At 40.0% G+C, this 27,162-nt stretch overlaps 2 protein-coding genes across 7 annotated transcripts in view; one reads left to right on the forward strand and one right to left on the reverse strand.

Annotated features, from left to right (window-relative positions):
* Positions 1-27,162, reverse strand: part of LOC101741044 (uncharacterized) — a 90,317-nt gene that overhangs the window by 32,165 nt on the left and 30,990 nt on the right. The gene's annotated exons all lie outside the window — the stretch shown is intronic.
* Positions 7,930-27,162, forward strand: part of LOC101744060 (uncharacterized) — a 41,837-nt gene continuing 22,604 nt past the window's right edge. The window contains exons 1-4 of one of the 4 annotated variants that reach the window (XM_062670976.1): positions 7,930-8,198; positions 20,910-21,347; positions 24,295-24,418; positions 25,306-25,539. In XM_062670976.1, the coding sequence (XP_062526960.1) occupies positions 21,021-21,347; positions 24,295-24,418; positions 25,306-25,539 (685 nt within the window). In that variant the 5' untranslated portion in view covers positions 7,930-8,198; positions 20,910-21,020. The remainder of the gene's footprint in view (positions 8,199-20,909; positions 21,348-24,294; positions 24,419-25,305; positions 25,540-27,162) is intronic. The other 3 variants (XM_062670977.1, XM_012692530.4, XM_012692534.4) reach the window with 3 other exon arrangements.

Here is a 27,162-nt window from a genome sequence, read left to right on the forward strand (position 1 = left end):
AGCAGTGCTTCACAGAATCTACCACCGGATCGGAATCGCGACTCACTGAGAAGATCCGGCGAGAAACTCAGTGGGCTGTGTCTGTGGATCAATTCGCTCGTCTAGCTCTACGATTTTTCATTTCACACAGAACGACAAACAGAGTATCTTGAGGTCTGATAGTTTGTTACATTTCGATTTTTTTCTTTACGATAACATGATCATCGCTCCGCCATTTCTAACGCAAAATTAATTGTATATTAATTTCTTTTTTTTAGAGCCACCATTAAACATTATTCGATCGCAATCTTTAGTCTATAGTCGCTGTCAAAAACTAACCGACTATGAAAAAAAAAAAAACGAAGTTGTCAATAATCTGACGTCATTTCTTAAAAATTCTTGAATTATTCATTCAAGCACGTTAAACATATTACAAGATAAACTATACAAAAAAAAAAAGTCAAGTCAAAACTTCTCACTCATTGCGTGCGTCGCGTCGCTTCCAAAATCAATTCCGTGATGTTTTTTTTTTGTTGTTTTTAATTTTGACAACATCCGATAATATAATAGATACGCGATCAAAAGGAAAGACAAAAACTTATCGAACCACGAACGAGCGAGCCAAATGGAAATAACACTTCCTTAGAGACCCGTAGTACTAGTGGACGGGTTTATGCAGAATGACATAATGAATGTTGTTCAATAAATTTTCGTATGAAACAATATTTTAAAAATATATATATATTTACTTTTAGCCATTCTTAACTATAATACTAAATTGTGTATTTTCATGTGTATATTATTGTGTGTAATTATGTGTATGTATGTATTTTACTATTTTATACATAGGTATATTGAATTGTAGTATGTGTATTCTATAATACTGAGATATTATTTTAAGGAAGATTTTTGTTTTGAGTTTGTTCTTTTTTTTTTGTTTTGTTGTTGTTGTTTGTTATTCTTTTGTCAATGCACCTACCATGCATTATCTCTGCACCACCCTATGGTCGACTGGAAGAGAATGCCCATGGCATTAAGTCCGCCTGTGTACAAGTTTTGTTTTGTGCATAAAGTATAAATAAATAAATAAATAAATAAATATTTTTGAAGTGAATAATACTTCTTTAGAATCGTTGTGATTTGAAAGTCGATGAAACGAAAAAGCGACAGTAACAAGAGACAGACACATACATTCATAAGATTTAACGTGGGAGAAAACGAGACAGGAAGCATTATACAGTGTTCCTTATATTCGTGGTTCTCTTTGTGCTCTGCTTCGTACCTAATATTCGTACTTAATACATTCTGATTTACATTGTATATTATATGAATAAAATAATTATCAAACTTTTTTATCACTATAATCATTACCAAAAGTTACAATTATCCTCTTCCCGAAATTTTACATGTGTCTCATTATCTTGAGGCCAAATTTTTAATTGAAATTGTTTAACTTGAGAAAAAGCTTAGGTTATTATTTAAATTTTATGTATATTAATGTTACGCCGGTATGAGTAACGCCATCTGTGGCCAAATAGTCGAACGAATATCGAAGGATCTAGTAGCATCTAGAACGCTCGAGAAGTACAACGTCATCTATTGTCAGATAGCGGAAACACAATGCTAGATTTTTGTGGAATATTCTCGACGATTCTAGGTATTTCGAATCGACTATAAAAGCGTTGGAGAGACGGCACGCAGTCAGTTAGTAATCGGAACTACTCTAAACGAAACATTGAACGGATCACCGGAAGCGAAGCGGAAGAACTGAATTGAGAGTTTGTGAAGTGTTTTAAGTGTTCTAAGTTCTAATACATTTTTAATTTATACTCCGGTGGAATGTTATTTATCCCGAACCCCAGCGCGTAACCATATGGTAATTTAAGGGAAATTGTAACGTAAATTGAGAATGATATATAAACAGTTAGGAGTTACATAGATACATTCTCAGCACCGCTACCGTATGCGTGAGTGAAAGGGTAGATAGACAGACTGGCGCCGTAACGCGTTACGTAACGAAGCGTCTCACCCTCCCATAAGAAGTTATCACATCAAAAACAATGTTTACGTTTCTTTACACACAGAAATAATTCACAACATTATGCGTTCTGTGGCAATTAGGTTGACTTGCATTTTCACATTGTCGACATGAGTATTAACCATGTATGTCTACGATTCGCTAGTAGGAGCCTTTTTTTTAAAATTTTATTGCATAGACGGGTGGACGAGCTCACAGCTCCCCTGGTGTTAAGTGGTTACTGGAGCCCATAGACATCTACAACGTGAATGCAAATATAAAAAAAAAATCCACCTTGAGATATAAGTTTTAAGGTCTCAGTATAGTTACTACGACTACCCCACCCTTCAAACACAAACGCATTACTGCTTCACGGCAGAAATAGGCAGAGCGATGGTACCTACCAGTGCGGACTCGCAAGAGGTCCTACAACCTACAGGTTATCTCTGTAGCTCATTTGTATTTTTTTAATTTTATATTTTCAAACGTTTCATGTGACCATTAATTATCATGTAATGCTTGAGTATGTAATATGTTGAACCAGTCGGCCTGTATACAAGTTCCGAACAACAACATTCGGACCGTCGGTCTACCGAGTAATTAGACCAGCTCAGTGGAAGATGTTTCCTTTCGTCATTAACTTCCACTTGATAGTTACCCCAAGCACCGGTCATCGTTCTCGTCGAACCCGTCGCTTGCGACGAAGGGCTCGGCGAGTAAATAAACCCACAGACACAGCCCACTGAGTTTCTCGCCGGACCTTCTCAGTGGGTCGCGTTTCCAATCCGGTGGTAGATTCTGCGAAGCACGGCTCTTGCTAGGGCTAGTGAGCCCCGTGAGCTCACCTACTAGCTCGGTGACGCTGATATGGTCTCTGTAGACAATCAGCTTAGGTAGGAAAAGAAAAGAAAACTAGCCAATCAAAGGGTTAAACAGAAAATTGGAAACAACGACCGCCCCTAGATTTTTGACAGCAAATCAGTTTAAATGACTAAGGGCGGATTCGACCAAACTTAAATTTAAACTCGAGTAACTATACGAGGAATAACCTATTCCATGATTTTAATCTCGAGTAAATTCATAGTCGTTTTTCCACGTATACTTGCGCTAGGAATAACAATACGCGAATAGCAGAGTGAATGGTGAACAAAAATAAAATCCGGCAAATAAATGTTGTTATTCAACGGCATAGTGTAAGAGCATACAAATCGTCAACTCGATTTTGCCGTATTTTAGTGTGAAAAAGTAGCTGTTGTGTAAGATATCCAGCTGTCAAACGTATTATTTTTATTTCTTGTTTGTTTGAGGGAATTGTCAAGTTTTATCGTGTGGTTTTATCTTTTTTCGTTTAAACGTTGCATTCAGACTATTAATAATCATTTAGTGCATTGCGTTGACTTGAAATTAAAACAGAATAAATATTTATGAAATGACAGAAATCAGATGTTGGACTGACAGACGCCATTACTTTATTCTAGGAATAGCTCCGTTATTCCGTGCGAAACGGCGGTATAGTAACAATTCCCGAATAGGCCCACTATTCTTAGAATTGTAGTTGGTAAAACGTAAAATTGATTTACTCTCGATTAACTGACGAGTTATTCTAAGAATAAGATTTACTCTTGTTTGGTCGAATCGACCCTAATTAAACAAGACTTGAAAGGAATGTTAGGCGTGACAGATAAGCCTATTCGTACACGATTGACCAATAGATAAGAGGAACACTCATTGTATTGGGCTCGGTGTGATTTAAGAAAAAATAAACGTGATCTTTCCTACATGTGTCAACTGTCTTACAATTACCAAATGTACACGGATAATGAGGTTATGCAAGAATTCAAGCGTATCGATTCATGATCAAATCGATTTCGAAACACATCGATTTAATAACGATTCTCTGAATGCTGAATGAAGTCGTCGTAGCTTAAGGATAAGACTTCTGGTGCATTCGTATCGAGCGATGCACCGGTGTTCGAATCTCGCCAGCAGGTACCAATTTTTCTAATGAAATACGTACTTTACAAATGTTCACTATTGACTTCCACGGTGAAGGAATAACATCGTGTAATAAAAATGAAACCCGCAAAAATTATAATTTGCGTAATTACTGGTGGTAGGACCTCTTGTGAGTCCGCACGGGTAGGTACCACCGCCCCGCCTATTTCTGCCGTGAAGCAGTAATGCGTTTCGGTTTGAAGGGTGGGGCAGCCGTTGTGACTATACTGAGACCTTAGAACTATATCTCAAGGTGTGTGGCGCATTTACGTTGTAGATGTCTATGGGCTCTAGTAACCACTTAACATCAGGTGGGCTGTGAGCTCGTCCACACATCTAAGCAATAAAAAAAAAAAAAAGAACTCGTCGCTTGCGACGAAGGGCTCGATGAGTAAATTAACCCATAGACACAGCCCACTGAGTTTCTCGCCGGATCTTCTCAGTGGATCGCGTTTCCGATCCGGTGGTAGATTCTGCGAAGCACTACTCTTGCTAGGGCCAGTGTTAGCAACACTCCGATATGAGCCCTGTGAGCCCACCTACACGTCAAAGAGAAGCTGAAATAGCCTCTCAAGGCTATCAGCTTAGATAGGGAAAAAAGGTACCCATAAAAACGGAGCATCCTAAATTCGCGCCGGATGACCGTACGTGATTTGTTCTCCCAGTTATTACTAAAGTTATAGACACCACTGCACCAGACACGACTGGCCCTAACACACACAAACACACACATACACAAACAGTGTTCGCTCTAAGCAAACAACCAATCAAAAACAACTCGTATTGAATGAAAAGAAAAGAAAAAAAAAAAAAGAAAAACAGAACACACAAATAAACGCAAACATATGACATCGAGTATGGGCACTTAAAATACTGAACAAATTATTTTAATTTAAAGTCACCTTTGGCGACCTTATTCCGTTTCGGTTATACAGAACACACAAGAATCGACATTATTGTATGACCAGAATTTCGCTTTACATTACTGGCTTTTATATTTAATGTCTATCGGCTTTTATATTATATTATATTATATTATATTTTATATTTATATTAGACTGGCTGACCCGACAAACCTCGTAGTGCCTCAATCGATAAATAAAAGACCTAAGCTTTTGTATAAAATAAACTTGAAACAAACAAAAGGAATCCGTCCGACGGGGGACACATCAAAGGGAAAACAAATTGTTATTTTTATTTAATTCCGAGCGTTTTCATATTTATTTAAACCTTCTCTGGATATCGGTCCAGCTGTTCTCGAGTTTTAGCGAGACTAACGAACAGCAATTCATTCATATATATATATAGAAGATAGAAAGAAGATAGATGGATATAAGTACTAATTGTAGCATACAGATTTGCTTCTGCCACAAAAGGTATAGCCATGTAGAAAACGACCAAATCACCGCTGAGTTCGGGAGGAGAACGGTGCCAATCATTGCGGTAGTTGAAAATAAGCCATCAATTGACATACAATTAAAAGCGGCAATGTACGACGAACATATACATATTAACGTATTCGCCAAGTTTTTCCGTACCATCGGTAAACGATGCAATAATTTAAAAAGCTGTACAAACAGACGCGCGTGACACATCCAATAAACAGTCGATTGAAGTATCGTGATACAAAAACTGAAGTATTCGCAAATAGAAACATAACGAGTAAAGAGTTTTAATATTGACGCTAATAATGCTGATCGACAAAAAACGTGAAATGATTTCGATTGGATCCGGCATGAGCATCCATTAGGGCGAATTTACATTACGAAATTAGTGACATGAAATTAATTTTGTGACATTAGTTTTACCAACAGTTTCACGTGTAATTTAATATTTCGGTAATGCATGCATTAATTTCATGAATGCAAATAAGTTTCGTGCCCTACGCGATTTTTGGTGAAATTAGTGTCATGCAACTAAGTTCATAGTGTAGACGTAACGTGAACTAGTGTCGCAAAAGCGCCTGCGCTTTCGTATTAGCGACAAGATTGTCTCTGGGACCCGAAACACCCTACAGTAAAAAATTTAAATTATCTTCACTAATTCGAAAATAGTTTTTATAGCTGTCAGGATCTTCATCTGTTAATTCAGAGACTAACTTCATTGCTAAAATGCCTTCTTGCTAACCATCCTCGAATCTACCAACGTCTTTTTTTTCTTGATAGTCTTTTTTTAAGTTTATATATAAGCATTTCTTTAGCTACATTGAATATAGCAAAATATAGCTTTGATGCTGATGGCGCCATGGTTACTGCGACGACACTAACTTTTTTACGAAATTAATTTCGCATATATCGAAACTACTCTCGTGAAACTGAGTTCAACATGCATGACACTAATTTCTTTATATAAATTCCGCATTAAGGAAGCGCTATGACACGATCCTTGTTTAAAACGATAGTCGACAAGCATTTATTGGTTGAGGCTTGATAGCGGCTCTGGTGTTGCCCCATAAACGACACCGTCATCGAAGGTAATTAGAAAAGAAGGCAGGAGCCAACGTCCAACCTAGTCCGGTGGCAAAACTGATCCATTCCAGGCAGATGCATGAAGGATGATAGAATCCCATAGGCTCAAAAGCACGCCTAGCTTACCAAAAATGAAAGCTCCATCTAAACAAGTAAATTCAAAGACAGATGATCTGTAGCATAGGAAGGAAGACCTTGCCTGAAGCTTATAAAAACGTGGTTATTTGGACGATTCCAACAATTCCAATTTCATTAAAAATGCTGTTGGATCGTGGGTCGTACACCCTTACTTGAGGCACGGAATAAGCCTCGGGCGGAATCCCACAGTCACGGCTGAGTCTGCCTATTCGGACGGGGCAGGGATGGGTGATTTGGTTGCGAGTGTTTTGTTATGTGGCCAATTCGGTTTACCAGTATACATATTTAATATACACAACATACTCATTTTATTATGTGAAACAACACACATGAGACTGTTCTATTTTGGGGTTTCAATATTGAAATTTCCCGACAACTTTTATTTTTATTTATTGCTTAGATAAGTCGACGAGCTAACGGTCCAACTGGTGTTAAGTGGCTACTGGAGCCCGTAGACATATACAACGTAAATGCCGCCACCCACCTTGAAATATGGGTTCCAAGGTCTCCGTTTTAACAGTACAATGGCTGCCCCACCCTTCGAACCGAAACGCATTACTGATTCACGGCACCAATAGACAGGACGGTGGTACCTACTCGTGCGGACTCACAAGACGTCCTACCATCGGTAATTACGCAAATAATAATTTTGCGGGGTTGATTTTGCTAACACAATGCTTTACACGTTGAACACAATGGTAGCATTTGTTAAGTAGGTACTTAAGCTGAAGTATTCTAGTTGGTAAAATTGTCTTAGAATGGATTAAACAATTCTTATTGTTCGTTAATTTTTTCTAGGTAAGCACATCGCTGAAACTCCAATCCCACTAGGCTTCAAAGGAAACTGATGATTGCAGCAGATTGTCTGTTGTCATTAAACGGAACTGGCACAGCCTTTTGAGGAGAACTTTTAAGGAGTTTCAATTGCATCCATAAAAAAAAAACACTGGCCTCTATATTCCACATTGTTGTTATGTGTAGTATTTATTTGGTTTTACAGTGTACATATAAAAAGCAAGCTATCGTTATGCTTATTGGTTTTAGAAACTTTGCGAAACACAATATGCGTTATGTGTGAATAATGCTTCGTATTAACGATACAAACCCAGTTTACATTTGCTGTAGGTATTCCTTCCTGCTTCTTAGTCACACATAGCCACACCTGACCGCAAACTAACATATTTCGACGAACCGATAAAAAAACGAAGAGGCCAAACATAAATCCACCAACGACTAATATAGCGTTCGTCATCAAAGGGCCATACCGCCTGATAACATGCAACGGAACAAATAGCAATAATCGTTAAAATAAACATAGCCAAACCGTTTTCTGCCTTAAAACAATTTAATCATTGTCGAAACAAAAATTGCGAAAGTCGCATGAAACCGTCCCCGTCATTGATACGTCTAATAAGCAGCCACCTGCAATCGCGCCGTTCAGTCTGAGACTGACGCGATCGGGTGCGCACGTGCAAATTTATTAATTATAAATATATTTTTTTATTCTTCGTTCGAACAAGGATTGTTTTAACATAGTGCCTCGTGTAAAAGTGAAGTGTTCATTTTTTTGGATTTCCATTTTATTAAATATAAATACGTACGTAAGTACAAGAAGTTTGATTGAGTGCTTTTTTTTTGTAAGCTTTCGAACGAAGCTCAAAAAACGAAATGCTTTTGGAACCGGAATCGACGTTAAAATATCACCAATGCCATCTTAATGTGTTATTATTATTCTTGACTTATAACTCTAAAATTCGCGCTGGCTTGGAGCAGATTATGACAAATTCTCTAAGGCCGAGCCTTATAAGAACAGTAAATACCAAAATATAATGCATAAACATTGAATTTATTTTACCAACTATTCTTAAATAGATTCTTTAATGAAGTCATCGTGGTCTAAAGGATAAGACGTCCGGTGCATTCGTATGTAGTGATGCACCGGTGTTCGACTCTCGCAGGCGGGTACCAATTTTTCTAATGAAATACGTACTTAACAAATGTTCACGATTGACTTCCACGGCGAAGGAATAATATCGTGTAATAAAAATCAAAACCGCAAAATTATAATTTGTGTGATTACTGGTGGTAGGGCCTCCTGTGAGTTCGCACGGGTAGTTACCACCGCCCTGCCTATTTCTGCCGTGAAACAGCAATGCGTTTCGGTTTGACGGGTGGAGCAGCCGTTGTAACTATACTGAGACCTTAGAACTTATATCTCAAGGTGGGTGGCGCATTTACGTTGTAGATGTCTATGGGCTCCAGTGACCACTTAAAAGCAGGTGGGCTGTCTCGTCCACCCATCTAAACAATAAAAAAAAAAAGATTTCATTTTAAATGCTAGTTAATATAGTGACAAATGATTCTGTGATATTAAGACCGAGTAACGATAGGACTATGAATGCATATAACAATATGACCGACTTTTTTTTTTTTCCTACCTAAGCTGGTAGCCTAGAAAGGCTATTCCAGCGGAACCTTAACTAGTAGGTGAGCTCACGGGGCTCAAACCTGACAACGATGCTAACACGAACCCTAGCAAGAGTCGTGCTTCGCAGAATCTACCACCGGATCGGAAACGCGACCCACTGAGAAGATCCGGCGAGAAACTCAGTGGGCTGTGTCTGAGAGTTAATTTACTCGTCGAGCCCTTCATCGCAAGCGACGGGTTCGACGAGAACGGTGACCGGAGGACTGACAATGATCTATGTATGGTATGGAACCAGAACAGCCTACGTGCTACCAGGGTAGGGTAGGGTAGGGTAGGGATTAGGTAGATAGGAACAGAAAGGACCAATACGAAATACCTTAATTAAAACCTCGGACGCATAACCCTCATTTGAATCGTAATCCAGCCGTTATTACAATTAGCTTTCCGTAGCAGTTTTAGGCGTCCATTGGATTCCTTGTAAAAACAATGATGGAATAACATAGTGACAAAAAATGTATCGCAAAATTGTTTTACATATCCAATAGGACGTCGTGTTTTCCCGTGCGTGTGAGTAAACTGATTTGATCGCCCCATTCCGATCCATAAATTAGAACAGCCGTTAATTAGAATCCAGTATTCGAGCTCAATTCTCAAGTTAGTGACTATGACCAATTTTCGCCATTGTTCATAGCCATGTCAACATGCACCGCAAACTTCGTCCACATGAAAATACACGTAATGAAAATCGTATTACAGTTACGTTACGTATTACAGTGTACGTGAGTACAGTTATCTTCCCTACGCGTTATAGAAAACGCGTTAGAGGAGTATTCTCGCCAAAAGCGTTTGTATGACCCCATATAACGCATTATGTACCTATATAGTGCATTTACAAATATATGTTTATGTTACCAATGTTTTTAAAAAGTCAAACACGAAATATTTAACGAATTCAATTCTTTTTATTACAACCCAATTGACCCAATGTGCAAGTTAGCCCACTGAGTTTTTCGCCGGATCTTCTTAGCGGGTCGCGTTTCCGATCCGGTGGTAGATTCTGCGAAGCACTGCTCTTGCTAGGGCCAGTGTTAGCAACACTCCGGTTTGAGCCCCGTGAGCTCACCTACACACATTAGGGTGAAGCTGAAATAGCCTCTCAAGGCTATCATATAGGCATAGGTAGGAAAAACGCGAAATCAATTATGACCCGTACAAATCATTATAAATTTCACACTACAGATTTATAATCTCCGGGTTAGTTGGGGGACACCCGTATTATACGTTTTCTTTTATGTATTGCTTGCATTGCACGAGCTGCACTTGCACTTGCTTGCTTAGATGGGTGGACGAGCTCACAGCCCACCTGGTTTTAAGTGGTTACCGGAGCCCACAGACATCTACAATGTAAATTCCGCCACCCACCTTGAGATATGAGTTCTAAGGTCTTAATATAGTAATTACAACGGCTGTCCTACCCCTCCAACCGGAACGCATTCATTATTATTTCTTCCCTAACTATTCGCTGGTAGCCTAAGGGGCTATTCCAACTACGCCCGGACGGGTAGGAGAGCTCACGAGCTCAACCTGAGAGAATCTGCTAACACTAGCCCTAACAAGGGCAGTGCTTTGCAAAGTCTACCACCGGATCGGAAACGCGACCCACTGAGAAGATCCGGCGAGAAACTCAGTGTGGGCTGTGTCTATGGGTTAGTTCACTCGTCGAACTCTTCGTCGTAATCGCGAATAACACGACAACCCATTTGGCGATCGGTTTAAAAAAAAACCAAAGTTCACCGAACTCATCATGTAATATCTTTTCATCTTCGCAACGCCATCCATCAATCACTTCGAAAACGTAATATGGCGACCGGTTTTCAGTTTTTTTTTTTAATGTCAAACTCACACGACCTTTTCGTCACAAGATTTCGAAGCACACACCTGTTTGGAGATCACGGGAGAATCGCAACTTTACAGGAGAGAACCATTTGAACTTTAAACATTTGGAAGAAATAACATAACAACAAAAACACGCTTCTTAAGATATTTTTGAATGGAGTAAAATTAGTTGAAGTTCAATTAAAACGAACTGTTGATGCTATAATACCAAATAAAACGGACCTTTAATTAGAAAGATAAATAAATAAATAAATATTTACTAACAATCACGCCACGTTAACTGGTCCCGTGGTAAGTTCGTAAAGAACTTGTGTTACAGGTACCAGATAACGGATATAAATGTAAGATTTTTATTATACACATACATATATTTAATAGACATCCATAACCCTGGAAAAGACATTTATATTTATCATACAAATATCTTCCCTTGGCGGGATTCGAACCCGCGACCCCCCTGTGTAGTGACCATGTCACTTACCACTACACCAGACGGCCGTTAAATATCGCGTGTTAAGCGAAATCGTCCTCACAGACACAGCCCACTGAGTTTCTCGCCGGATCTTCTCAGCGGGTCGCGATTCCGATCCGGTGGTAGATTCGGCGAAGCACTGCCCTTGCTAAGGTTAATGTTAGCAACGTCATGACGTTTGAGCCCCGTGAGCTCACCTACTTGTTAGGTTACGCTGACATAGCCTCACAAGGCTATCAACTTAGGTAGGAAAAGAAAAAAAGAGCGAAATGCCGCTTAAATCAAATAGCCTTTCACCCCTCGATTTCGCGTTGAATAGCATATTATACAATTACGTATACTACAAAATAATTAGTATGAATATATGTACAAATATACTCTATGATAACAGATGGCTTTAATTACACGCACGGCAAAATTTATTCATTTTACTATCCGTCTCGTGATGCACAAACAAAGAAACTTTGAAGTAAGGAGCGCCCTCTTGTATAGGGGACAAGTTGAAAAAGTGACCGACCATTACTGGTGGTAGGACCTCATGTGGGTCCGCACGGGTAGGTACCACCACCGCGTCTATTTTTGCCGTGAAGCAGTAATGCGTTTCGGCTTGAAGGGTGGGGCAGTCGTTGTAACTATACTGAGACCTTACAACTTATATCTCAAGGTGGGTGGCGCATTTACGTTGTAAATGTCTATGGACTCCAGTAACCGCTTGTGAGCTCGTCGACCCATCTAATCAATAAAAAAAGACCTATAAACAGCCAGTTGTTGTTGGAAGACTCGCCGAAACAGCGCTAGTGTAGCAAGTGGATACGTCACATCCTTACGCATCCATCAGATGCAATAACCTTTGCATTAGACGCCTTCAGCTCTAAGACTAGGAGCGGGCTTAGGGACCCCGGTAACCGTACTCGTCGATCTCGACATGCAACCTAGCCCATGCATCAGCTCGCTGAGTTTCTCGGATCTTCTCAGCGGGTCGCGATTCCGATCCGCTAGTAGATTCATTCGCGAAGCAGTTACTCTTAAGTTGTTTGGTCTCCTTCGGAGGCGCTCGGGCAGTTGTTAGCAACTCCTACCCCTCCTGGCTGAGCCTTTGCTCACAAAGAGATTTGCACAAAAAGATGTGTGGTGTCGTGGGACACCGGATAGGAACGAAGTTCCTTATTATAAAAATACTAATTTAAAGTTCTATTCGAGGTATAAAGAAAATAAAACTGTAGGTTTCGCAACAACCCACGGTCATTCGGTAACGTGCGAACTTATTGTGGTACACTTCATTCGCGGTTGTTTGCATAAGAGTTAGCGTATTGCGCAAACGAACGCTCTGAGATCGTGGTCAATGAATGATAAAAAAATATGTTATTTTTTGTACGTTATTACAAAGTTAAGTCGTACACTGTGTGCATTACTAATAAAAATCTTACGTTACGGACGTTTTATCCCGATTAGGGTACCCCTCCGCATCGTCCCATAAGGAACTTCGTTCCAAAAAAACCTCCACAAATAATCGAACGCGCGAACCTACAAAAATCATATTAGACGCCATTACTATTAGTATTCAAATTAATGTGACATTTTTTTTATTCTCCTTCAACAAAAGCCACCTCTATACTTGTTGTGTTTATGATTCTGTTAATAATATGGTAATGGCCGACCTTCGATCGCGTCCGACGACGTCTAAGGCTATTTTCCCCGATCTTAAAACAAGCAAGGACATTTTTATGACATATCCTTTTGAACATCACACCGATTTATATTTCCGATCATCGCGGACCCAAAGGACGTGTCCACGATTAAGAGGACCTCAAATTTCGACCTTAATCGACGACGCCTACACAATGTATGTTCTCTTTTTTGACAGAGTCTAAAAAAAAAGGAGCTAATTCTAAATACTACTGTATTGTTTCTTTTTTAATTAAAGCCATCACAATATACATAGTGATATTTTTAATGTATTGGAAATTGAAAAGCTAAACTTTAGTGTAAGTGTTAATAATAAAATGCAATTCAGAGGACAAAAAGCAATGGATGGAGTAAAAGAAACGCCGAAAGAAGAAACCCAAAAAGTCCTTCGCTATGACACGTTGCGATGGACTTACTACTGGAGATACTGGTTTTAGTGGTGGTAGGACCTCTTGTGAGCCCGCGCGGGTAGGAACTACCGCCCCGCCTATTTCCGCCGTGAAGCAGTAATGCGTTTCGGTTTGAAGGGTGGGGCAACCATTGTAACTACACTGAGACTTTAGAACTGATATTTCAAGGTGGGTGGCGCATTTACGTCGTAGATATCTGTGGGCTCCGGTAACCACTTAACACCAGGAGCTCGTCCATCTAGCGAAGCAATAAAAAAAAGGCCCCAGCCCAGCTGGATAACGAAAGTTTCTTAAGGTGTTGATCGAAACTTTTCGCTATCAAACCGTGTACCGACACAACTGTTGTTACAATCATTATTTTTAATTGCTTAAATGGGTGAACGAGCTCACAGCCCACCTAGTGTTAAGTGGTTAATGGAGCCCATAGACATCTACGACGTAAATGCGCCACCCACCTTGAAATATAAGTTCTAAGCTCTCAAGTATAGTTACAACGGCTGCCCCATCCCTCAAAAAACGCATTATTGCTTCACTGCAGAAATAGGGGGGGCGAACCTCAGACGAGGTGTCCGCGCCTAGGGGACACGCGGGGTATGTGGGACCGGTCCGCAGATGTTTGGGCCAGACCTCGGACCCTATAGACGTGACTAGGAACGTGATAGTTTAGTCAATGTTCATTGTATTTTGACGTGTAATAAATTGTACCTCTCTCCACCCCCCTCTTTCTCCCCCTCCGTCTGAACGGCAACCGTGACCAGACACGTGCTATTTACAAACGCCCGCCACCCAAATTAGTAAGTAGGTACGCGAGCAAATTAAACCACAAAACGACAATCTAAACTGATAATTGAAAACGTATTTGTATCGAAAAACCTTAGTAGAAATCGTGTCAAGGCTTTGATATTAGGCGATTTATCGAACAAGCGTAAGAGAGCTTTGGTTTTGGTAGAGGCAAAAGCACTTCGCGAGCCCATAAGGGTAATACGTCATTAACCGACTTCAAAGGAACGAGGAGGTTATCAAATCGACTGGTTTTTTTTTATATGACCCTACAACTTTTTCTAGCTGAGACGGTTTGATGGCCGTTTTATTTGAAAGCTGCTCTTTCTCAGCTGTGGTTTGAAAATGGACATGTCATAATGTTCTGAAAAAGCCGGATCGTATCGTGCCTTCCCTGGAAACGCTTTACTGGTGGTCGGACGTCATGTAAGTCCACACGGGTAGGCACCACCACCTTGCCTATTTCTGCTGTGAAGCAGTAATGCGTTTCGATTCTAAGGGCGGGGCAGGCGTTGTACTATAAAAACTGAGACCTTAGAACTCATATCTCAAGATAGGATACCGCATTTACATTGTAGATTTATCTATGAGCTCCGGTAACTTGCTTGTCCACCCATCTAAGCAATAAATAAATCAAAAAGTTAAACGCCACGGTTCTGATCAATTAGGATGAAGCCTGCTTCTGTGGCCTTCGTATTTAAAACAGGAATATACCCGCATTATCTCAAACTATTCTGCAGGGTATTTTTTCATTATTCAAGTCCTCAAACCACAGACCGACTGGGCGTCCTTCTTGGCGACCCTGGTCAGTCTATCGACGTATGATGCTAACTGCCAAACAAGACAGAAAGTCGCACGTACCACTCCGGAAAACTAAAGGCGTGCATAATAAGAAACGCCCTCGTACTTGCGAAGGTTCCTACCGCCAGCAGCTGATTTATATTCAATCGACGGTCCTAATAGAACTAAAAAACACAACGTTAATTTTGTGCGTTTATTATAAAAATCACGTCTCCGACGAGATCTACATATCTGCGAGATATACAAGGGAAATAAAAAAAAAAATCTTTGGACGCGGTAACACAAAATTTTTACCACTACACAACCTGTTTTCTTCTATGAAGAGACAGTTGAAGGTATAACAAGACAGGGATTCCACCGAGCTGGAGAAATTTCTCGGTGAACCGACATGATGCAAATGTATTTAATACTAGCGACCCGCCCTCGCTTCGCTTCGGAAACATTAAATTTTATTACTGATAGCTGAGTCCCGCGATGTTACCCGCGGTTATTGTCGTACCGCGGGTGACATCGCGGGGCGAATCTAGTCAAAAAAAAGTAGCCTAAGTTACTTCTTATATCATCAGTTACCTATGAGTGAAAGTCTAGTCAAAATCGGTCCAGTCGTTCCAGAGATTAGCCGGAACAAACAGACAGACAGAACAAAAATTGTAAAAAATGTTATTTTGGTGTATGTACCGTATATTTCATATTATTATGCATGTAGTAAAAAGTAGTTATTTCAATATTATAAACAGACACTCCAATTTTATTTATATGTATAATTATACTAGTGGTCCCCCGATAGTCGAAATTCGACTATAATTAATTGTAATTATAAGTTTGTACACTATTATGATTCTATTGTCAAAGACTATTATACTTCTATAATCACAGATTTCGCCAAGACTGCACTTTAGACAAATATTTAAAGACAAACAATATTTAATCTATTCTCAATTTGACCATAGACTATAGGCAATAAGAAATAATTTGACAATAAACAAATCGTATGCATGCGTGTGTGTGTCAAATACATGGTAGTGAGTGTAATGTTTTTTATTTATTGTTTTAATGTATTTTTATGTAAAATAAAATAAAAAATTAACATTCTGCACCCTTCTCTATAAGTGTGAGAAATATTATACTCCTCCGTCCGCACAATTTACGTAAAAAGGGGTACAAAGTTTTTGCTTCACGTCTTAAAGAAAAAACCTTTATTAAATAACAGCTCTTTAGTTTTAAAAATAATTTTTCTTCAGTGTCGTTAAGTGTCGTGTAGTGAAAAGTCTGTCATTGAGTATAAAGAAATTATTTATCATATGTATACTGTTTAAAATATTAATTTTAAAAGAGATTAAGTACTTTAAATGTTGTTTTCTTATTATATACCTAACGGAAAAGGCATTTAAGTATTTTATTGTTTATTCATTCTGAAGTACTACTCCATATCAATATAAATATATGCAAAAATTAAATTTCGTTAGCGTAATTCAGGCATTTTTTTTTCCCCTACCTATGCTGATAGTCGAGAGGCTATTTCAGCTTCGCCCTAACATGTAAGTGAGCTCAACCGGCTCAAACCGGAGTGATGCTAATACTGACCCTAACAAGAGCAATACTTCGCAGAATCTACCACCGGATCGAAAACGCGACCCACTGAGAAGATCCGGCGAGAAACTGAGTGGGCTGTGTCTGTGGGTTAATTCACTCGTCGAGCCCTTCGTCGCAAGCGACGGGTTCGGCGACGACGGTGACTGGTGCTTGATGTACCTAAAAGCACCGTTAATCGATCGGGAGGATCCGTAATGACGTGTTTAGGGCGTGACGAAATAGGGCATCATATTTGCGTTCTATGATATCTATCGCGACACCTACTTCATATAGTAATCAATTGTTACACGAATTAATATCGATAACAATCAATCGTGATAAACGGATAATAAGTCAATAAGTCTGATTTTAATGTTTCGCTACCGATTCAAATATTATTCCGCTACCGATTACCGATCCGCTACCGATCGCTACCGATTCAAATATTATAGCATCCGAAGCATTTATCTTTGTAATTAAAGGTCCATTTTAGTTGGTATTAGACATCAACCGTCCGATGTTTTTAATTGAACTACAAAAAAAAAAAAATTAAGTTTACTTCGTTCAAAAACATTTGAAGATTTTCTTTCTCTGTATCTTACACTTTAAGTCTCTACTCATGTAAAATTTGCAAAAACGCCGCCCAAACCAAACAGCCTCATGTTCACTCCATACATAAATAGATATAGATATTTACGATCACTTTTTTTATCGACTGTACCTACTTTTTTTTGTGACCGCGAAGATCGTATATGTGTTTGTGGTTCGCAGTTTTTATGAGCTCCCGGATTTATCATGCGGATTTCGCACGTGCTACGATGTCATTGGCTGTGACGTCGACTGTCAGTTGTAACCGGAACTCCGTAAAGTCTTTTGTTTTTCTTTCATTAATGCTTACATGGGTGGAGACCTGGGGTAAATGCCGCCATCTACCTTGAGATACGAGTTCTAAGGTCTCAGTTTTTACAGCACAACGGCTGCTCCACCCTTCGAACCGAAACGCATTACTGTCTCAAGGGCAGAAACAGGCAGGGCGGTGGTACCTACCCGTGCGGACTCACAAGACGTTCTGCCATCAAGACTTTCTTAGCACTCTCTTTCTCTCACACATTCAAAGCCGCCCTGCGTGACTTTTACCGAACAATATCAGCCGCTCGATGGAAGATCTTCTGTCGTATATCTCCACATACGTTTGGGGGGAAGAAGAAGATTTATCTGTTCTGGTATTAGTTTCCTATCGAATGATCCGACTGGTTTCGCTACACCAAGCTACATGACGCTCTCCACGACGCCAAGAACGGGCGATGAAGGAGAAGCATCAACAAAGATAAATTACTCTCTCATTGGGGGGAATCACGAGGCCTCTATAATGAGAAATAATACGCGAAGAAGAAAAGGGTGTTCAAAGATAAATTACTCTCTTATCGGGGAAATCACGAGCGCTCCATAATGAGAAATAACTATACGAAGAAGAAAGGGCGTTCAAAATTAAATAACTCTCTCATCGGGGGAATCGCGAGCCCTCCATAAGGAGCAAGAAAGGGTGAGAACCAGCTCTCAATTGTAAAAAAAACTGCCCCACCCTTCGAACCAGTACAGCTGCTCCCACCCCAATGCATCATACACCAGTAATTACTCGAATTCTTAAGCTTTTATGGGTTTGATACGCACAGCAAGAGAGATCGCTGCTTCCTCCAAGCTCAACAGGGAAGAATGATCACATTTCGCCTTTACAAACGTAATTCTGGAATATCTCCGCTGAAGGCCAAAGACACTAGAGAAGATTTAGACTACGCCTTTTTCGTGCTACTGGAGATTTAAAGGACACCTCTTAGGAATGTTACTTTTTATTGGACGAAAACTACCGATGTATTTATCCTTTGTCCTTTTCTGTGCCTCTGACATCGGACCGGCGGATCAATCCTGAAAGGAACTAAGAGTTTCCACAAGACTCTCCATCACATGGCTACGTAGGATTTTCGAGTTTTTCGGTCACGTTGCGAGGAAATAGAAAAGAACGACTCGAAAGACTCGATGTCCTTCTTCAAAAGAGGCTTGTGGAGAGTATTAAGCGGTAGGCAGCGGCTTGGCTCTGCTCCTGGCATTGCTGAAGTCCATGGGCGACGGTAACCACTCACCATCAGGTGGGCCGTATGCTCGTCTGTCTACAAGGGCATAAAAAAAGTCTAGTCATCATCAGCAAATTGGAAGGAAAGAGGCCTAATGGGCGTAATCCTTCCCATTCGCTGGTTCGATCAAATTAAGACGACATGATGGACTCCAGCACCAATGCCGCTATTCACTGCGCAGAGGACAGGAAGGAATAGACAAATATAGTTCAAACAAAACTGCTCTGTAAAGGTCACGACCTTCAGCACTAAGGAACGCGACGCACGGAGGAGAAAGAGGAGGAGGATACCTTTGACAACGAGCACGCAAAATTTCATGGTTATCGACTGACTGGTTGAGACGTGACAAACAAACAAACTCACTTTCGCATTGATATAATAATTTACCAAACGAGGTTGCCGCTTTAAAATACTGGCCGGTCATTTGAAACATAATTAATGTGTGGCCGCCAATAAATTCTTAATGCAAATGTATTTGATTTTTAAAATTATGGAATCCTATTTTCTTGTATATGGTCATTAGTTTATTGATTAATGTTTCTACATTATGTATCTTTTACATTTTTGTATTTTGACGTTTTTGCCACTAAGTTCCATCTGCACATTGAAATCTGCGACTGAAGTCGTCGTGGCCTAAAGGATAAGACGTCCGGTGCATTCGTATGTAGCGATGCACAGGTGTTCGAATCCTGCAGGCGGGTACCAATTTTTTTGATGAAATACGTACTTTACAAAGATTGACTTCCACGGTGAAGCAATAACATCTTGTTATTGATAAAAATCAAACCCGCTAAATTATACTTTGCGTGATTACTGGTGGTAGGATGTCTTGTGAGTCCGCACGGGTAGGTACCACATCCCCTGCCTATTTCTGCCGTGAAGCAGTAATGCGTTTCGTTTTACTGCCACGTTAATTAATAAATACTAGAGGTCCCGCAGTAGTCGAAATTCGACTATAATTAATTGGAATTGTAAGTTTGTACACTATTATGATTGTATTTTATACTTCTATAATCACAAATTCGCACAAATCGCCAAGACTACCCTATAAAAAATATTAATAAAGACAAACAATATTTAATCTATTTTCAATTTGACGACAGACGTCAAGAACAAAAGTTTGACAATAAATAAATAGTATGTATGCGTGTGTGCGTCAAATACATGGTAGTGTGTGTAATGTTTTCTTTATTGATTTAATGTATCTTTTATGCATTATTTTAAAAAAATATTAGCATTCTGCACTTCTTCTCTAAATTCTCTATAAGTGTGGGAAATTTCATACTCCTCCGTCCGCGCAATTTTCGTAAAAAGGGATACAAAGTTTTTGCTTCACGTATTAATATATAGATTGCAACTTACTCATTATAACTTAAATCGCCGCCACAAAAATATTTACACACACATTAACGAATAGAATTACGCGTGGACACCGAATTAAGAATAACGATTTATTTGTTTACATCTCGCAACGCTTCGGCAGCTTCGAACGTGCTTTCCGTATTAACATAACAAGTTTTATTAAGTCCTTTCATAAAATCTAGACTTTTGATTGCATTGACCGATATCGCTAACTTGTCGAGTTTCGGCTTGTGAGAATAATAATGCTAGATTACAAGGGAGGAGGATAATAAATAGATAAATCGTGGGACCGGTGGTAGGACGTCTTGTGAGTCCGCGCGCATCTTCATTTTGCCCTTATCCCTTATCATGAATAACTGAAAGACCCATGCCAAATCCCTGTGCTGACAAGAGGACATGCTGCACCAACCCAACATAATATGGAACAAGAGCATCAAGAAAAAGAAGAATCATGAGAGAAAAACCCAATCTTCAATCAATTTTTACTGGTGGTAGGACGTCTTGTGAGTCCGCGCGGGTAGATACCACCACCCTGCCTATTTCTGCCGTGAAGGAGTAAAGCATTTCGGTTTGAACGGTGGGGCAGCCGTTGTACTGTAAAAACGGAGACCTTAGAACTCATATCTCGAGGTTGATGGCAGCATTTGCGTTGTAGATTTCCTATTGTCCACCCAACTAAGCAATAAAAATAAAAAGGAAGATAATAAATAGATAAATCGTGCCACCTCGAGAAATCCCTAAAAAATTTGTGCTAATCGTTTTTCCATTGTCCACAGATCGCCTGCATACGAAATCAATACCCCAAACTAACAACCTAGTCATCGTTCAACCAAAAACAAACAATGTACCACCACGACATTTAAAAGAACACACCGAACAATACCAAAATGAATGCCAATAAGAAAGCAATAGTTCTGTTAACATTAATCAACATTTTGCTGGTGAGAAGCGAAAACGATACGAGGAAAGATGACGTTAGTGATGGCATAGAACAAAAAGCCAATGACCAATCTTACGATGACGACTTCCTGGATTCGCCTGACGCCGGAGACGGTGATGCTGCTGGTCTGACGGATTCCATCAACTACAGAAACGATACAGCGAACTATGAAGACCCAGTGGAAACTTCAACAGCGCCAGATTACGTAACGCAAGAATCTGACGTCATATACGAAGACACTGAAGTGTTTAATAGTACTTACGCTGATGAGAAGGTTTGTGTTCGAATCGTTTGTACAAATAAACAAGGAAGGCATCGAAGGACGCTTGGCAAAGCTTCTAGAATTACACGTCACTATTACTTAACGGGCCTTCATCAGACAAATCTGTCTAACTTCCCTCTAGTCCATTTTTGGGTACCACGACTGAATACTGGAGTCGTCCAGTTCCAGTTGCAGCAGCGTCGAAATATCGACTGCTCAATGAATATGAAAATTGTTCTGAGAACCCGTTAGGCAATCGTGTCTTGAAAGTTCAAAAAATCCGTAGCTTCTCTAGGCCACAATGAGGAATGAGGAGATTCGTAGGAGAACCACGATAACCGATATAGCCCAAAGGATTTCGAGGTTGAAAACGGTAAAGTTCTCGAATTGCAAACGCGTTCCGGAAGATGTAGCGTGGGTTAGTGGTGGTGGACTAATGACCTTTTGAAGATCATGGAAATCCGCTGAACGCAAGCGGCACAGGACCCATCGTTGTGGCGAGGTTTGGAGAAGGCCTATGTCCAGAAATGGACGTCTGTGGGTTGAAAGACGTGGATATGCCACAATACGTGACAGTTTTGGGTATAATGCTATATTTTTAATAGCTTGTCCTATCCATCTACGTTAAAGTTACCAGTCACCGTCCTTGTCAAATCCGTCGCTTGCGACGAAGGGCTCGACGAGTGAATTAACCCATAGACACAGCCCAATGAGTTTCTCGCCGGAACTTCTCAGTGGGTCGCGTTTCCGACCCGGTAGTAGATTCAGCAAATCACTGCTCTTGCTAGGGCCAGTGTTAGCAACGTCCTCAGATTAAAGCCCCGTGAGTTCATCTACTAGTTCAGTGAATCTATTGTAACCCCTCGAGGTTACTAGACTAGGTTGGGGAAGAAAAAAAACATTAAATGAAATCATTTAACGTAATCTTTATTGACTTCAAAGTGTCCGATTAACTTGAAAATTTGCACAGGTACCCGACAGTCCGACGAGAATGCAACCATTTTATTATTCTGACCCGACAACCTAATCAGGATCACAAGGACAAACAAACGATTTTGTTAATTAGACTTACTTTTTGTAGTGTCCTTTTTAATATTATAAAAACACTAACAAAATTAAATAATAGACATCACAAATTTATAAGGGTTTTAATTTCATGCTAAATAGAAACAGTATTATTTTGAAACTAGCTGTACCCGTCCGCTTTGCTGGGCATTTAAAATTAACATTAATATTTCTCACCCCCCCCCACAAAGATTCTCATCATTAACGCCCCCACAACTGGTGTAGGGAGTCCAACACTCATATAAATATTATCCTATCCATAACATGTATTTTCTACATGGATACCAAGTTTCGAGTCAATCGGATGCACGGTTCAGCAGTTATAACGGAACATCCGTAAAAACCACTGTAGATATTTATATTGGTATAGATGAAGAACTCTTTGGGTACATCATACAAATCTTAGACGACACTCGCTTATTTGCAAACGGCAGAGAGAATATACCTACTGAAGTCTTCACAAATAACAAGAATTGCACCTCCGAACTTTAAAACTACTTAATCTTCAAGACTTAGGATTAATCCGCCAAATTGAGCCAAAGCTTTTACTTGTAATTCTTTAAAGTAATGAGATTCAATTATATAGAAGTCGAAGTAGATCGAAATCGTCGTGGCCTAAAGGATAAGACGTCCGGTGCATTCGTGTTGAAGCGATGCACGAGTGTTCGAATCCCGCTGGCGGATACCTATTTTTCTAATGAAATACGTACTTCACAAATTTTCACGATTGACCTCCACGGTGAAGGAATAATAAACATCGTGTCATAAAAATCAAACCTGCATAATTATAATTTGTGTAATTACTGGTGGTAGGACCTCTTGTGAGTCCGCACGGGTAGGTTCCATCACCCTACCTATTTCTGCCTGGAAACATTAATACGTTTCGGTTTGAAGGGCAGAGCAGCCGTTGTAACTATACTGAAACCTTACAACTTATATCTCAAGGTGGGTGGCGCATTTACGTTGTAGATGTCTATGGGCTCCAGTAACGACTTAACACCAGGTGGGCTGTGAGCTCGTCCATCCATCTAAGCAATAAAAAAATAAAAGATAAGAAATTAGCGTTTCCAGACCATTTCTCCTATGTACCAGCTTCGATATTCCTATCTGCTTATCTTATTAGCGCTATTTACCTTCTGCGAAAGAGATTTGAGAGTTTGGAGAGTTCCTTCACATTACAGGGAACTATTTTAATTTGTAATATGTTCCCAACGAAAATGTGTACTTCTTAATACCCATAGACACAGCCCACTGAGTTTCTCGCCGGATCTTCTCAGTGGGTTGCGATTCCGATCCGGTTGTAGATTCTGTGAAGTACTGTTCTTGCTAGGGCTAATGTTAGCAAATTCTGTCAGGTCGAGCCCGTGAGCTCACGTACCCGTCCGGGCGTAGCTGAATTGGGCTACCAGCGAATAGGCAGGCAAAAAAAGAAGAAAATTCTAAATAAACTGACATGAAATCAATTCCACTATAACAGTCTTATGTTCTCCGACAAATTATGTTATGAATCACTCTTAATATTTACGGTGCATTAACAAACATTACTCTGGACTATCACCTTTTTTTTATACCTTTGTAATCAGACGAGCATACGGCCCACCTGATGGTGAGTGGTTACTGTCGCCCATGGACTTCAGCAATGCCAGGGGCAGAGCCAAGCCGCTGCCTACCGCATAATACTCTCCACAAGCCTCATTTGAAGAAGGACATGTCATAGCGCTCGAGAAACACTGCAGAGGGGAGCTCATTCCATAGCCATCTACCAGTTCTCCTAATCAATTACAAGTGTGAAGGTGCTGTGGTCAGACGACAGTCGATTATGGGTGCTCAGTGAAATACCCTGCTGCAAAACCTAGCACCTAGATAATTAGCAGAGTCCATATGCCCATTTCAGATGGAGACAACCTCGCTGGCCACCACGAGAGCGATGGAGGACTATGACTACGTTTCTTCTAAAGCACCAGAATCGGATGGAGATCAGGAGGTAGACGGACAGGGGAATCCAAAAACCGATGGCTGTAAGTTTAATGAAGTCGGTAAGGCTTTGGGCACATATGGACGAAATTTTCGCTGCTAAATTTCGACATAACATCTGATTTATATGATTTAAACTTGTAAATTTATGCTTTTGTAACAATGAGCGACAAATGTATTGATCTTCCAACGATCAGGTGTCATTGCTCGGTAAACTAACTCGAATATTTTTATTCTGAACTTGTATTATATATGTTTTTCTTTGTCGTATCATTCAAAGGTGTCATCAGTACTATCATCTATCTTCGTTTTCGGAAGCGGTCTCCTAACACCCAATATAAAACTATAACCATACTATTTTTGTTTTGTTTATAATTGACAAACAATTACCAGGCGCACATAAATCTAAACAACTGTACCGCTGAGTTATTTATATAAACGAAAAGGATTTGTCACATTACCGAGAATCGGTTCAATAATACCAGGAACGCATTATACCATACAACTCTTTCCCGAACAGAGTATAATTCATAGTCCAGTTAAAAGTCTAAAAGACATGCCTCTCTATTGACAAACTAAGCTGTCTTTGATTGAAAACAAAAAAAAAAGCTTTCGCCTATACTAATATATAAATCTACAGTGGTTTTTACGGATGTTCCGATATAACTACTGAACCGTGCATCCGATTAACTTGAAACTTGGTATCCATGGAGAAAATACATGTACTTAATGGATAGGCTAATTAATTATAATATGAGTGTTGGACTCTCTACACCAGTTGCGGGGGCGTTAATGATGAGAATCTTTGTGGGGATGAGAAATAATAATGTTAATTTTAAATGCCCAGCGAAGCGGACGGGTACAGCTAGTTAACGTATAAATCTAATCAAAAGGTACCAGGGCAACATAAGCATTTAGAACTCATCCACAGCTGAACAGACCTTGGCTGAGGGGAGACAATTCAATGGCCCTACCCAACCGGTTCACAAAAACAAAAGTTCGACTTTGAGAAGTTGGCTCGAAGACTCGTGGCTGCGGCAGCCGGCAGCTGTCCTGGTGCCGTTGAGGCCTATGGCGTTGAGCAGGGCGCTGGCCGTGTGGAACGACCTCATCGCGGAGGGCCTCAACGTGTCGGACATTGTTATTGTTGGATACGATTCAAACGGTAAGTGCGTAAATTGTGTGATTAAAACCACTTTTTTTACTGCTTAGATGGGTGGACGAGCTAACGGCCCACTTAGTGTTAAGTGGTCACCGGAGCCCATAGATACGACGTAAATGCCTCCACCCGACTCGAGACACGAGTTCTTTGGTCTTTGGTAATAATAGGAGCAGTGCAGTTTACTAGATTAAGGAGGCACAGTATACCTACCTTACCGAATCTATATATTAATACGTGAAGCAAAAACTTTGTATCCCTTTTTACGAAAATTGCGCGGACGGAGGAGTATGAAATTTTCCGCACTTATAGAGAATATAGAGAAGAAGTGCACAATGGTAATATTTTTTTTAAATAATGCATAAAAGATACATTAAATCAATAAAGAAAACATTACACACACTACATACCATGTATTTGACGCACACACGCATGCATACTATTTATTGTCAAACTTTTGTTCTTGACGTCTGTGGTCAAATTGAGAATAGATTAAATATTGTTTGTCTTTATTAATATATTTTTATAGAGTAGTCTTGGCGAAATTTGTGATTATAGAAGTATAAATACAATCATAATAGTGTACAAACTTACAATTCCAATTATAGTCGAATTTCGACTACTGCCGGACCTCTAGTAGAAATTAAATCTTACAATAAAAGATGAAGATGTCACTGGACATCTGATTTTGTTTATATCACTATTAAGATTAAAATCAGCCAAAGGAATAGGTCATTGTTAACTGTAACAGATCGCTACGAGACATTAAAACAAAAGAGAAAAATAAATGTTATTAATGTGTAAGTGTGTTTGTTTGTCATTGCTTCAAGTCAAAATGAAGCAACGAAATCAGATGGTTTTTTTTTATTAATATCTTTAAATCAATGACATAGGCTACTTTTAATCCCAAAAAAAAACATATTATTCCCGCGGGAAACCACACTGAAACCTTGACCGCGCGGGCAAGACCGCTGGTAGCAGCTAACTAATATTATATATAGATCAATAATTCCCTTCATTATCATTAGATACTCGGAAACGTTTTTAATTGACTTCAAACACAATGGAAACATAGTTTTTGTGTTGCCCGCGGACACAGCCTGCCGGCAGTCGATTACTGTCAAGGTCATTATCCGTGTTAAGGACATCAACTACGCCGATACGTTGATCTAATGGCCGCTAACGCAAACTCGAATATTCATCATCGACATATCAGGTACATTTCTGTTCGCCAAAGGGGCTATTCTAGCTACGCGCGGACCGGTAGGTGAGCTCACGGGCTCGACCTGAGAGAGTTTGCTAACACTGGCCCTAGAAGGAGCGGTGCTTCGCCCAATCTACTACCTCATCGGAATCGCTGGTAGGGTAAGGGGCTATTCCGAGAACACCCGGTTGGGTAGGTGAGCTCACGGGCTCGACCTGAGAGAAATTGCTAACACCAACCCCAGCTAGAGCGGTGCTTCGCTGTATCTACTACCTCATCGGAGTCGCTGGTAGGCTAAGGGGCTATTCCGAGAACACCCGGTTGGGTAGGTGAGCTCACGGGCTCGACCTGAGAGAGTTTACTAACACCAGCCCCAGCAAGAGCGGTGCTTCGCTGAATCTACCATCGGATCGGAATTGCTGGTA

Source organism: Bombyx mori, chromosome 11 (genome assembly GCF_030269925.1).
Source record: "Bombyx mori chromosome 11, ASM3026992v2".
NCBI lineage: Eukaryota > Metazoa > Arthropoda > Insecta > Lepidoptera > Bombycidae > Bombyx > Bombyx mori.